At 39.2% G+C, this 12,016-nt stretch overlaps 1 protein-coding gene across 8 annotated transcripts in view; it reads right to left on the reverse strand.

Annotated features, from left to right (window-relative positions):
- The window catches only part of LOC110440381 (Krueppel-like factor 3), a 62,956-nt gene that overhangs the window by 22,845 nt on the left and 28,095 nt on the right, over positions 1 to 12,016 (reverse strand). For 2 of the 8 annotated variants that reach the window (XM_021483433.1, XM_021483435.1), the window contains one exon: positions 1,761 to 2,435. In XM_021483433.1, coding sequence (XP_021339108.1) covers positions 1,761 to 2,435 — 675 coding nt within the window. Of the gene's footprint in view, positions 1 to 1,760; positions 2,436 to 3,080; positions 3,170 to 3,923; positions 4,011 to 4,054; positions 4,477 to 4,617; positions 5,344 to 8,895; positions 8,989 to 12,016 lie in introns of those variants that run through there. The other 6 variants (XM_021483434.1, XM_021483437.1, XM_021483438.1 and 3 more) reach the window with 6 other exon arrangements.

The raw sequence follows: 12,016 nt of genomic DNA on the forward strand, positions 1-12,016 counted from the left end.
CAGAATAAGTACATATATATATGGTAAAATGTCAACACGTACCTACAATTATGAGGTATTGGAATGCACTTTTAACATTAATAAGTCCAAACATATTATTTTACAAACTTTTTCCATTTTCTTTAAAAAACATAAGTACATCAATCTCCTGACATCAATATTTACAACATGATAAAGTTTCTTCGTTAGAGTTATTCACCTTACCATATATATCAACAAGCATAAACCTTTAACTTGGGGACATATTTTCTTAACCCATTCACCCCTGAGGATACATTTGAACTCTTTCAATTAAAATAGTTCACTATGAAATTTCAGGGGTGAACGAGTTAATTATAATTTAGTTGACAATTTGGACCGATAAAGTTCTCTCTCAGAAATAGCTAATTTGTATGAATTTGCCCGTAATTATAATCAAAATAATGGAATGATGAAGTTCTTGACAGAAAAATCAAACAAATAAAAGAAAGGTTACCAAGATCAAATAATATCCCCATGATTTTTTTATTTTTTTTTCAAATATCATACCAATTATCCACTCCAGACTTATCGCTAAAGTATTCTACACTATCAATCTTTCCTGAGTAATTGAGTCCTAGAACTACAAATTATCATGGTGTTAAAAGAAAAATCTACATTTGCCCTTATCTGCCATACTTTCAAACTTATACCAATCTCTGTCATTCCTTATATATGTCCTTAATTTGTCCATGGGTACCAGAGTTGTAATACAATCTTTTCAGTTACTCAACATTTCAAGACCCTAGACAAAACCTGTTACCAAGGAAACAGGAAGGCACACAACCTAGTCCTAATGGATAGGACTCCGGTAAGTTTAAGGAGCGTTCCAGGTCTTTAAGATGCCAATGCACCTAGTGACATATACCCACGGGCAACAGATCTCAGGTGCCCCATTTGGATCACTTATTGCTTTGCTTTCGACAAATCTAAAAGTGGCAGCTTTAATTAAGATGATGCTAACGTTCGCTGGCCATTCTAGCCAATTATAATCAATGCATACATCTGCCTTCCCTTCTTACGTTCTTACTTTTCCGGGATTCACGAGTGCTTACTCCCGCTAGGGAAAACCTTTGAACGACATGCTGGTATATCTGTAGCAGTTTTATCGCGACAGGGTACCTGGTATGTCAAACCATCATCATGAAGCCTATTTCCTGGTACATGTACTAAATATTTATTAAAAGATATTAAAAGATTCATATCCATAAGAAGCAACACTAGATTTCTCTTGTCACAAAACATGACGTTACAAACTGTTTTTTTTTCTAATACACCGTCATCTTTTGTCAAGCAAACTTTTGGCATTATAAAAAGGTTTGGCAATATATTGAAGGAAACTTATAAAAGGAATTGTCAAGAAAGAACAGAAAGACAACCCTGAAGTTGGTAGGCAGTTAGCAAACTCCAGGTGGCACATAACAAAAGGGACATTTCATTGAGATTTCACATGAACGAACTTGACATGATCTACTTTGACCTTAACATTATCTTGTGCAACCTTGACCCTTTCTTTAGAATGCTGTCAAGGTCAAATGTAATCCGGTGTGACCTTGATACATAAGGTGACATGTATTGATACTGGGGTGTACAATTTTCAATTTCAATTGACACTATCTTGATTGACCTTAATACTATATGAAATGACTTTGGTATTAAATCTTGTGTGACCTTGACATTAGATGTTAAACCATAGCCTATATATGTATAGTAACTATGACAACCAGAATATAAGTACCCACCTTGCCGTCAGGTCTCCGTGGCGGTGACTTTGAGTCCTCGTTTTCCTCCTTGATTGGCGATTGAGGAAGACACTCCACCCCACTGACGGGGGACAGAGAGGGATTAGAAAGGGATAAATCACCGTTAAGTTGAGCCTGTTTAATCCTCTTTTTGAGGGCAAACATTTGTCCCACCGATGTTGGTCCGCTGGCACCTGATGGTCGCGAGGAAAATGCTGATCGTATCTGACTTAGTTTGATAAGCGATAGTTGTCTTTGTTCGGCTGTTTGATTTTTTGGCACTGTCTTGGTGAATGCACTCACTCCCTCCTCCCCAATCACCGGGGAGTGGTTGGGAGACAAACTCAAGGAGGGCCGGGAGTACGGAGACCCCCGTGAGTCTGGGCTCAAGTCTGACGATGACATCTCGGGGCTCGGAGCCTCAAGTTTGATTTGAAAGTTAGTGGGCACAACACACATTCCTGACATTGTCATTGGGGAGTCATACATTCCTGTGTCTATTTCACGTTTTATCCTTCGTTTGATTTTGAATGGTGGCTCCTCCATGGAGGAATCTTCCTCCATCACAGGAGAGTTCTCTGCGGAATCCCGCACTGAATCGTCATGGGTAGAATTATTGTTGTTGTGTCGGGAGTTGTTTAATACTGGAGAACTGTCCTCTGTCATTTTACTCAGCTGTTAAAACAGAAAAATAAATTTGATTAAAAAACTTTTGATTGGAGTTGACCGCATAGTTCAAGCAGCAATTTTTTTTTTCATTTTTTTTTTGTTATAAAGTATATCATTATAAATGTTGACCTTGATTTTTACTAACAATATCCACAAGCATACTTGAATGTTTTTTCGCAAACTTTTTTTTCTCAGAAAATAATTTTCAATGAACTAATTCATCACTTATCAAATCTCCAGGTTACCAATTATTCAGGATTACCAAGTTTAAGACTCTGGCTTAATACAAGTAACTATTACTACTCTGTCACTTCATCTCATGAAACCATGGCAACCACAAAAATGTTTCAGAAATAACAAAACAACATTCTGATTGTACAGCTCAGATCCTTTTGATTGCGACATCATCGTCATCATCAACAACAACATAATACTATTATGCTAATACATCATGATGAACCATTTCTTCAGAACTGATTAGAGATCAAAACAACAATTTAAACGCTTATGCACCAAACTTATGAGCTCCAACAGCTGCGGTTTCGTAAAGGGATAAATCAAATTCCGGAAGAATGACTTAAGAATTAAAACAAAATGTTTCAGTAAAAAAAAAAAAAAACACTTATGCTACATCTTATACAGAATCTTTACCCTATCAATGGTATATATCATATGTCATATCTAGCAACATCAGTTCAAGGCCAGCCACCGTCCCAAAATTAAAAAGACACTTGTCTATTGGAACAGCTGGACTATCAAGACTATTTCAACGAGAAAATATACATATGTCCCCTAAAACCATTAACCAATGGCTGTGTAGTTTGGCGAGGAGATTAGTGATGGCTGCATAAATAATAAGGGGCTTTTCTGTATCTATCGGGAAAAATAATCAGTGTTTTAGTGACAACCTCTGTATCTATCAAGCCAAAATAATCTGTTTTAGTGACAACCAAAATGTATTAGGTTGATTTGGAACAGATACTTTTAAATCTGAAAACCATTGTAAATATTTTGCCAAAAAAATTATTTTGAAAACCTACCCTTAGTTTATTTTTAAACCATTTTTTTTCAAGATCCATAAGTGGAAACCTAACAATGTTTTTTCATCCTTTTGCCTCAGTATAGATATAATAAAACTGTACTAAATGTTTTGATTATTTAAACAAGTATATATTGTATATTCAAATTATAAATAAATAATAATTTTGGGAGAAGGTAAGTATATGGGCTTTGTATATGCTCACTCATCATTAAGTAACTCATCAGATTACTTATTATATAACATGTATATTAGTGCTACTTGTTATAATCAATTTAGCTGGTAACGACATTACTACAATGACAGATATGATACAGTGTCATTATCACCCGTTAAAAACCACTTCATCACGTTAACAGTACAAAAGGTCTATTACTGAAGGTCAAATAATACAACGTAAACCAGCTGAAAAATTCACGATGAAGTTTTACAAGTCCCCATATATATATATATACCTTACATAGAAGTTATCAATCCAAATCTGATCTCATCTTTAAATAATCACCGCATTGAAGCCATTCTGGCCTCTGTGGAGTATAACATACAGATAGAAAGCAAGAAATATCACAGTTATCACAGCACATACTGAGACTTCCTACGACTTCCTTCTGCACAGTGTGATCCTCAGTGGAGACAGTCCCAGAATTTAACACCTCCTAGAAAATCCTCGCGGAGTTACAGGGATGTTGACTTCCCTAGAAAGTGAAGTTGGCTCCCCTGGTGTGTAAAACAGAATGTTCACTCCCCTGGGAAATCCCGTTGTAGAGTGAATGTATATAGTTCCCCCGGACGCTGGCAATGTAAAGTAATTATATAAACTAAGGCTAACAGGAGTGACTATCTCTTTATCTCGCTATCTTCCGTTAACTGCTCAAATCCAGTGAATCGAACCAGCAACCTTGGTCTGCCCTTATCACTAGATAATGGTCCGATTACCTACCTGTAGTGACCTCACCTGTCCTACCCCAGTACCACCTACCCTCCACAGGTGTACATCTCTTACTACTACTGGTCACTGACTTGTTAAAAAACACTAAAATAGCCTCAGTTGACCACTTACTAACCATCTCTTGATCTAGAGCAGGTGAAGAACTGTGGTCATTCACACTTAAGTCACAGCAACAGAAATCTGATTATAGGCATATTTACACTCGAAGTAGCCGATGGAACTCTGTACCCTAGCCCCTGGTCAGTCCATCCATGCACTGGTCAGTTTGTGTCACCTGGTGTGTGTAATCTATAGACCGGTAAGGAGCGACAGCCTGCTGTCCAGTAGGTGTGGTTCGTGAGATGACCCCAGGCTGTATGTACAGTTTTATGTGTGATGGTGGCAGTTTCTGTAGTACACACACACAAACACACCCCTACGTTGCTCCACACATAGGCCCTGACACACAAACACACTTACCACGCAAATTAACCAACAACACCTAACATTACGTGACGCAAGTGGTTTTTTTTCTTTCTATTTCACAGTTTTAGCCAGTCTTCCCCCCCATACTGGTTTACATTTTTTATTCTGACATCCAAGTCACTCCCCACTTTTAGTTTGAAGCTACTGTGGCTGGCAATCCATCAAAGGCTGTCACCCCCACTGCAATCACGCACACACAGGTCTGCTGTGTCATCAATAGAAGCCCTGCCCACCAGGCCACTCCCTGTCTACGCCCCGTGGTATCACGTTACTGGTTTACGTCAGCTGTAATGGTGCGGCAGTGGGAACTGGTACACTGACCTCCATCACGGTACTACCGGGGCTTCGTATCAGTGTATCCTACCAAACAACCTTTGTACTGACACTAACAATACAGAACTCACTGGCACACACAACAACCTTGCACTTTATGTAAGTGGGTATAATATGGTTGTAAATATCAAATGGCCAAACCTAGTCTGTTCCCCTCTGTCTTCTTCCTCTCCCTGTCTTTCTCCCCTCCCTGTTCCCCCTTTCTGTTTCTCCCCTCCCTGTCTTCCTCCCTCCCTATGTAAACCCAGTGATCTACAAACTGCCCCTCACCTGCCCTTCATATCTCTCTTAACCTGTTGTTTCCACATTCTCCTTCATCTCTGCCCTTCATTTCTGCCCTTCCCCTCCCCTTTCATCTCTGCCCTTCCGTACTCCTCCCGCAGCATCTGTTTTTCCCCCTTTTCCCCTTCATTTGCCCTTCATCTATGCCATTTCCTACCCCTTTTCCCTTTATCTCTGCTGTTTCCTACCACTTTCCCCTTCATCTTTGCCATTTCCTATCTCTCTCCCCTTCGTCTCTGCCATTTCCTTCCCCTTTCCCCTTCATCTCTGCCATTTCCTACCCATTTCCCCTTCATCTGTGCCATTTCCTACCCCTTTCCCCTTCATCTCCGCCATTTTCTATCCCTTTCCCCTTCATTTCTGCCATTTCCTACCCTTTTCCACTTCATCTATGCTATTTCCTACCCCTTTCCCCTTCATCTCTGCCATTTCCTACCCCTTTCCTCCATCTCTGCTATTTCCTACCGCCCCATTCATCTCTGTCATTTTCTATCCCTTTCCCCTTCATTTCTGCCATTTCCTACCCCATTTCTCTTCATCTCTGCTTTTTTGTACCCCTTCCATCTCTGCCCCTCATCAGCTTCTTATCTCCCTAAATCTTTTATTTCCAACATTCTCTCCCACTCACCTAAGGTCCCCCCCTCCATTGATCCCTAATTTCCCATTTTGATCCATCTCTTTCTCTTAACTCTTTTGAACGTTTTTCTTTCTATTCCCATCTGGATCCCCATCCCTTAACTCCCCTCCATATCCCCTGCCCTCTCCTCAACTTAAATTCCCCCACTTGCCCTTTATCTTCATCTACTCTCACCCCATTTTCTGTCACTTAACTATTTCCAGGATTGCCCCTTATTCGCCCCCGTCATTCCCTTTGCACCCTATTCTCAAACTTTCCATCATTTCTGCCTGCCCTTAACTCTTCCTTTTATTACAGCACTTACCATCTTCTTTCCTTGCCCCATATTCCCCGACTTACCCTTCCTCTCTCCCTACCCTATCCCCTGTACCATAAGCCCCACTTCTCTCCCTACCTTAACATCTGTCCCCACTCTCCTATTCGTCCCCACGGTAATAGCCCCTGTCCCATAAACCCCCATTTGCCCCAATTCTCCCCGTACCCTATCACTTTTCCCATATTCTCCCACTTGCCCCCTTCCCCTTTTCTCTGCCTACCGTTTGTCCCTATTCCCCCTATTGCCCCTTACCTCACCTCTCCACATCAGAGACTAACCCCAGCATAGTTGTGTCCTATATCTTGTTTGTATGTATTTTACTTGTCAACATCATAGTGTTTTCGGACAGTACACTGTAATTGTGTGCAATGAGGAATGGACACTTTCCCATCATAAACCAGTAACATACCATACATCTGCAGCTCCCGGGCTGTACACTCCGCTTTTTTCTGTATAAATCACTGCCTTGTTTGGTCCTAGCATTGGAGAGCCGGTAGCTCCGAGTGACAACCCCATCCATTACCGACCAACCGCCAGTGTGCCTGGGGTTAAATGTGGGTGTGTCACCGTGGTCTGAATGTACAGCCTCACCTTCGCGTGGCTACAGGCGTTCCAGTATTGATCACCGCCATACCTGAGCAGCTAAATTAGAACCTTCTAAATGACATTTATCAAAACACTGCAGATACAGTGGCAGTGTAATTGTTCACAAATTCCAACAGCTTCTGAGTTTGATTACGGTAATTTCAGACTTAATCAGGTATACCTTGAATCTACAGCTTGCCCTGGAGATGCAGAATTGTGGCAGTTTTGGTGTGTACTACAAACAAAAGGTTAGCGTTTAAGTTCACAAAGGCATTGGTCTGTGTTGTTTTATCTCTGATCTGTGAAGAGTACAGCCGAGACCGATTGATCCGACTCCCACACTGCAATCACAGTGGAAATACCGACCAGACCGAAAACAGAACAGACCTGAACAACGAAAAATATGACAGCAGTGACCCAAAAACTGTACAACTCGAGCGTTCGACTAAAATTGAACGAAATACAAAAGCACAGATCTGATCTAAAGCATTACAGCACACTAGACCGAAAAAGTCTGTGCTGAACTGTACAGCACTGTGCTGAACCAGAAGCACTAGAACACAGCATCGAGAAAAACTTAAATGTAATTACAGCACCAACACTATATATACAGCACCAACATTATACATTTCTTTATTTGTTTTCTGATCACAGACATGTTCAAACATCATTTTAGGGTTTAACAAACTGAATTTAAAAGTAAAATGGCAATAACAGTCAAGATCAAACATTCAATAACAGTCAAGATCAAACATTCAATAACAGTCAAGATCAAACATTCAATAAGTCAAGATCAAATATTCAATAAGTCAAGATCAAACATTCAATAACAGTCAAGATCAAACATTCAATAACAGTCAAGATCAAACATTCAATAATGGAAGCTGCAAGTATTGACTGCTTTTCTTTTATCGATTTCCTAAATTCAATATTTCAACCATTAAACCTGCATCAATGTCAGAAAACAATAATCTGCCAAGATTGACATTCTCTCTTAATGGGAACCCTAGTACTGTACCTGCTTATATTTTAAAAAGAAACAATTACCTGTCTATAGTGACAATCTCTCTGATGAAGAACCTCAATACTATGACCATTTTAGAAAGCAATTATTTTCTTAGAATGACAAACTCTCTGAGCAGAAACCTTGATAATGTGATATTATTTCAACAGAAACCAACATCTTATTTAGACTGACAACCTGTATAATCAGGAGCCTTGATATAATGACTACTAACATATAGAAAACAGTTTATCATCCTCCTATTCAGGTATGTAAACAAATTGTTTCCCAACTAAAAACAGGCACTCGTTTTTGCCAATATGCCCACATAAACTTCCAATTTGCTATATTTTGTCATTCCTTTGTGGTAATTATTGAATTACATTGAGTTAGTTCAAAACTTGTGTTTTAAAGTAATAAAACAATTCAAAACTGAATTTCATTTTACAATAAAAAATTCTGAATTTTTGTAATTTTACTGATGATTTTCCCAATTAGGACCCAGAATCCATTTCCCAAAATATCCTGATAAACCCTGAGAAAACATAATTGATTTTTAGCCTTATTCACACTTCAGCTAAGTATGAGGTCTATTTTCACCTACCCACATAACATTTGACTGGTATTTAGTCTATATGGTTGTTTTCTTCTTTACTGACTTGAGTAAGTCTATCATGTGTTCTTCTTTACTGACTTGAGTAAGTCTATTATGTGTTCTTCTTTACAGACTTGAGTAAGTCTATTATGCGTTATCAATTTTTAAGCAGTTGGAAGAACTACTACTAATATCCAGAACAGCTAAATGACAGCTAATGTGAACATCATTAAAGACAACCTAAACAGTAACGACTGCTAACCTTTGACCAGGGATGGACATGCCAGTGAGCTAGGGCCGGATCGTAATATCCAAGAGTGGACGTTTCGGACATCGCCATGCGCACTTGTGGTTCCTCTTCCGTACTTCAGCACTATTCAACTCACCAGGATGAGGTGTGAACCACCCAATATGGCCGCATCCACCGATATCAAACTGCAACTTGATTATGGTGTCCAGTAAACCACACCCACTGGAACTGACCTTCAGTTTAAATATCTCAGGTGCCAAAAGAATTCTGGTCTGGCCATGCAGAAAAGCATACACCCCATAGAAAATCTTTGAACGTGACTATGGATGAAATGAGAATGTTAGACTGACCACAAACAAGTGTCCATCCAACAACATGCCTAAGACACTCAGACTGATGAAGGGTGCAGCCGTATGGCCCTGCCCAAAGGGAGTGGATTATATAGTCGCAGTCTCCAATACGGGCGCTGCCATTGGCTAGCCCCAATAGACACGCCGGAGACACGAGTTGGATAATATTTTCACTTTCAAACATCCCTAGCTCCATCAAACAAGCACTTAAATACACTGATAATCTCGCTAGATTATAAGTGACAGGGGTTGCTATTCCTGGAGCCTAAGACAAACCAAATGACAGTGTTTACCTGATGTTTACCTGGGGAGCCTGGGTCTGCTTAGCCATGCTACCTGTACCAGGTGAGTTGGGAATCTTTGACGTACCTGGACCTTACCTGGCCTCTACCTGGGCATCACCTGGATGGTTAACGGACATGAAAGTGAAGCCTACAAATGTGATGGAGAGAGATAGCAGGGACCACACCTTAATTGTTTGCTTATTTTATCTAATCGACTACCGTAGCCTTCCGTGGACAAACCGCTACACTTCCGAGGCAGTAGCGTTTCTGCTGATCTCACTTAATATAAATATATTTTTTATCACATATAAGTAAACTGAATCTAAATGTTTGCTTCCATTAATCACAAAAGCTTTTACAGTTAAAACTTTGCCATATTGTAAATAAAAGCTCGGATGTGACACAGCAGTGCGTTCAATACTAAGTTAGCGTTTCCATGACAATAAAGACACTTATTTTGTAAACCACACCCAAACCCACACAGATGAAAGTAATGGATTGTCTGCGGACTACTCGCTCCGTGTATCAGGCCAATTATTCTGTCTACATAATTTCATTGAGATGTTATACATATTATCTGGGTTTCACATAATTAAGTTTTCATCCATTTAACTTCAGCAGCTAAATAAAGACAAATCTTCACCAATTAGTGTACAGGCACTCTGAAATCAAAATAGTTTCAGGTTTTTTCCTAAAAATACCAAAATGTTTTATATCCAAGGTATTGTAACCCTTGTACATTAACACTGTAGCTGTCTATGGTATGAATTATTGTATCATAAGTAACTATTTTGTTCCAGTTTTTGAAATAAATAGCGGAAAATATTTTATGATTGAAGACAATACAGATTGAGTTTCAAAAGACAAATAAATAAATTTCCCTGGAATATTTGGCGTTTTTTTTCTCAAGTAATAAAACATGTTAACTTCAACCATGAAATGACCGATGGTCACTCTTCGCATTATGCTAAATACTTCCCTAAACCATCGTACCGGAAGATGTCTGTCCCCAGGGCTGAACTTGTCATCAAGTCATGTTGCAGGCCTATACTTGACCTTTGACCTTAACACCCTGAGGATTGCATGCCATTGCACCTTGTTACCATGAATTCAAGGCGACATACTTTCACGACAACATGTGGACACTGCCCAAGTTGACGACCTTCATCATAATCAAATGAGGAAAATCAGCTACCTGTTTGAGCACAGATTTCATAGCTGTGCATACAGATAGAAATAAATTAACAGCATAATATCTTCATTACCATGATATTAAAATTTTAAGCCAGGATAAAATCCAATTGATAAACACAACACATGATTCAATTGTAAGGTAGCAAATACCTTAACACAAATCACAGTTATGTGCATGGTAGCATATTACCTTAATTCTTAACATAGATCACAGGTATAATGTGTAAGGTAGCATATTACCTTAATTCTAACACAAATCACAGGTATAATGTGTAAGGTAGCATATTACCTTAATTCTAACACAAATCACAGGTATAATGTGTAAGGTAGCATATAACCTTAATTCTAACACAAATCACAGTTTAATGTGTAAGGTGGCATATAACCTTAATTCTAACACAAATCACTGGTATAATGTGTAAGGTAGCATATAACCTTAATTCTAACACAAATCACAGGTATAATGCGTAAGGTAGCATATAACATTAACTTTAACACAAATCATCGGCATGTGTAGGGTAGCATATAGCCTTTATTCTAACACAAATCACAGGTATTATATAATGTATAAGGTAGCATATATCCTTAACTCTAACACAAATCTCGGGTATGTGTAGGGAACCTTAATTCTTACACAAACCACAAGTTTAATGTGATAAGGTAGTATTTACCCTTAACTTTAACACAAATCACTTGTAAGTAACCATATTCACCTAGCAACAGATAACAACAGCCGACAGGCTCAAGGGAGATAATCAAGGGCTTTGTAAACTTCCAGGTAAATAAAGTAGGGCCACTCCCACTTGTGGTCTAGGCATCAAAACAACAATCGGTAGCCATGCAAAATACACTTGTAAGTGTACAAAATTGTTGTGGTAAAACATGAGAATTTTGAGGCCTAGACACTCCTTGTGTAGCCAAGTCGACCCGTGTTCTCATCACATCCCCTTTTCAGCACCAGCTCACCTAACCGAGAGCAATCGGAGGACCAGATCAGAAAACAATGAATAGGCTTCTTGTATATATACAGGCTCTTTAGGTGAACAGACTTAAAAGGTATAAAAGTCACTTGGTAGATCACTATATGTGAGTCACAAATGGTATCCCAGACAACAGCAGTGTAGACTAAGACAACCTGTAGCAGTGTCACTATGTGAAGTATACCCCATTTCCTATACTACTAAGGCTGCCCTAACCTCCAATACAACCAAGCATGCCCCTCAATAGATTTCCTATCCCGATTGTATACATTCCACACACCCCTGCCACTCTTCTAACCCCCAACATAAAACACCCTATCCCCCT

This window comes from Mizuhopecten yessoensis, unplaced genomic scaffold, assembly GCF_002113885.1.
Source record: "Mizuhopecten yessoensis strain PY_sf001 unplaced genomic scaffold, ASM211388v2 scaffold11179, whole genome shotgun sequence".
In the NCBI taxonomy this organism is placed as follows: domain Eukaryota; kingdom Metazoa; phylum Mollusca; class Bivalvia; order Pectinida; family Pectinidae; genus Mizuhopecten; species Mizuhopecten yessoensis.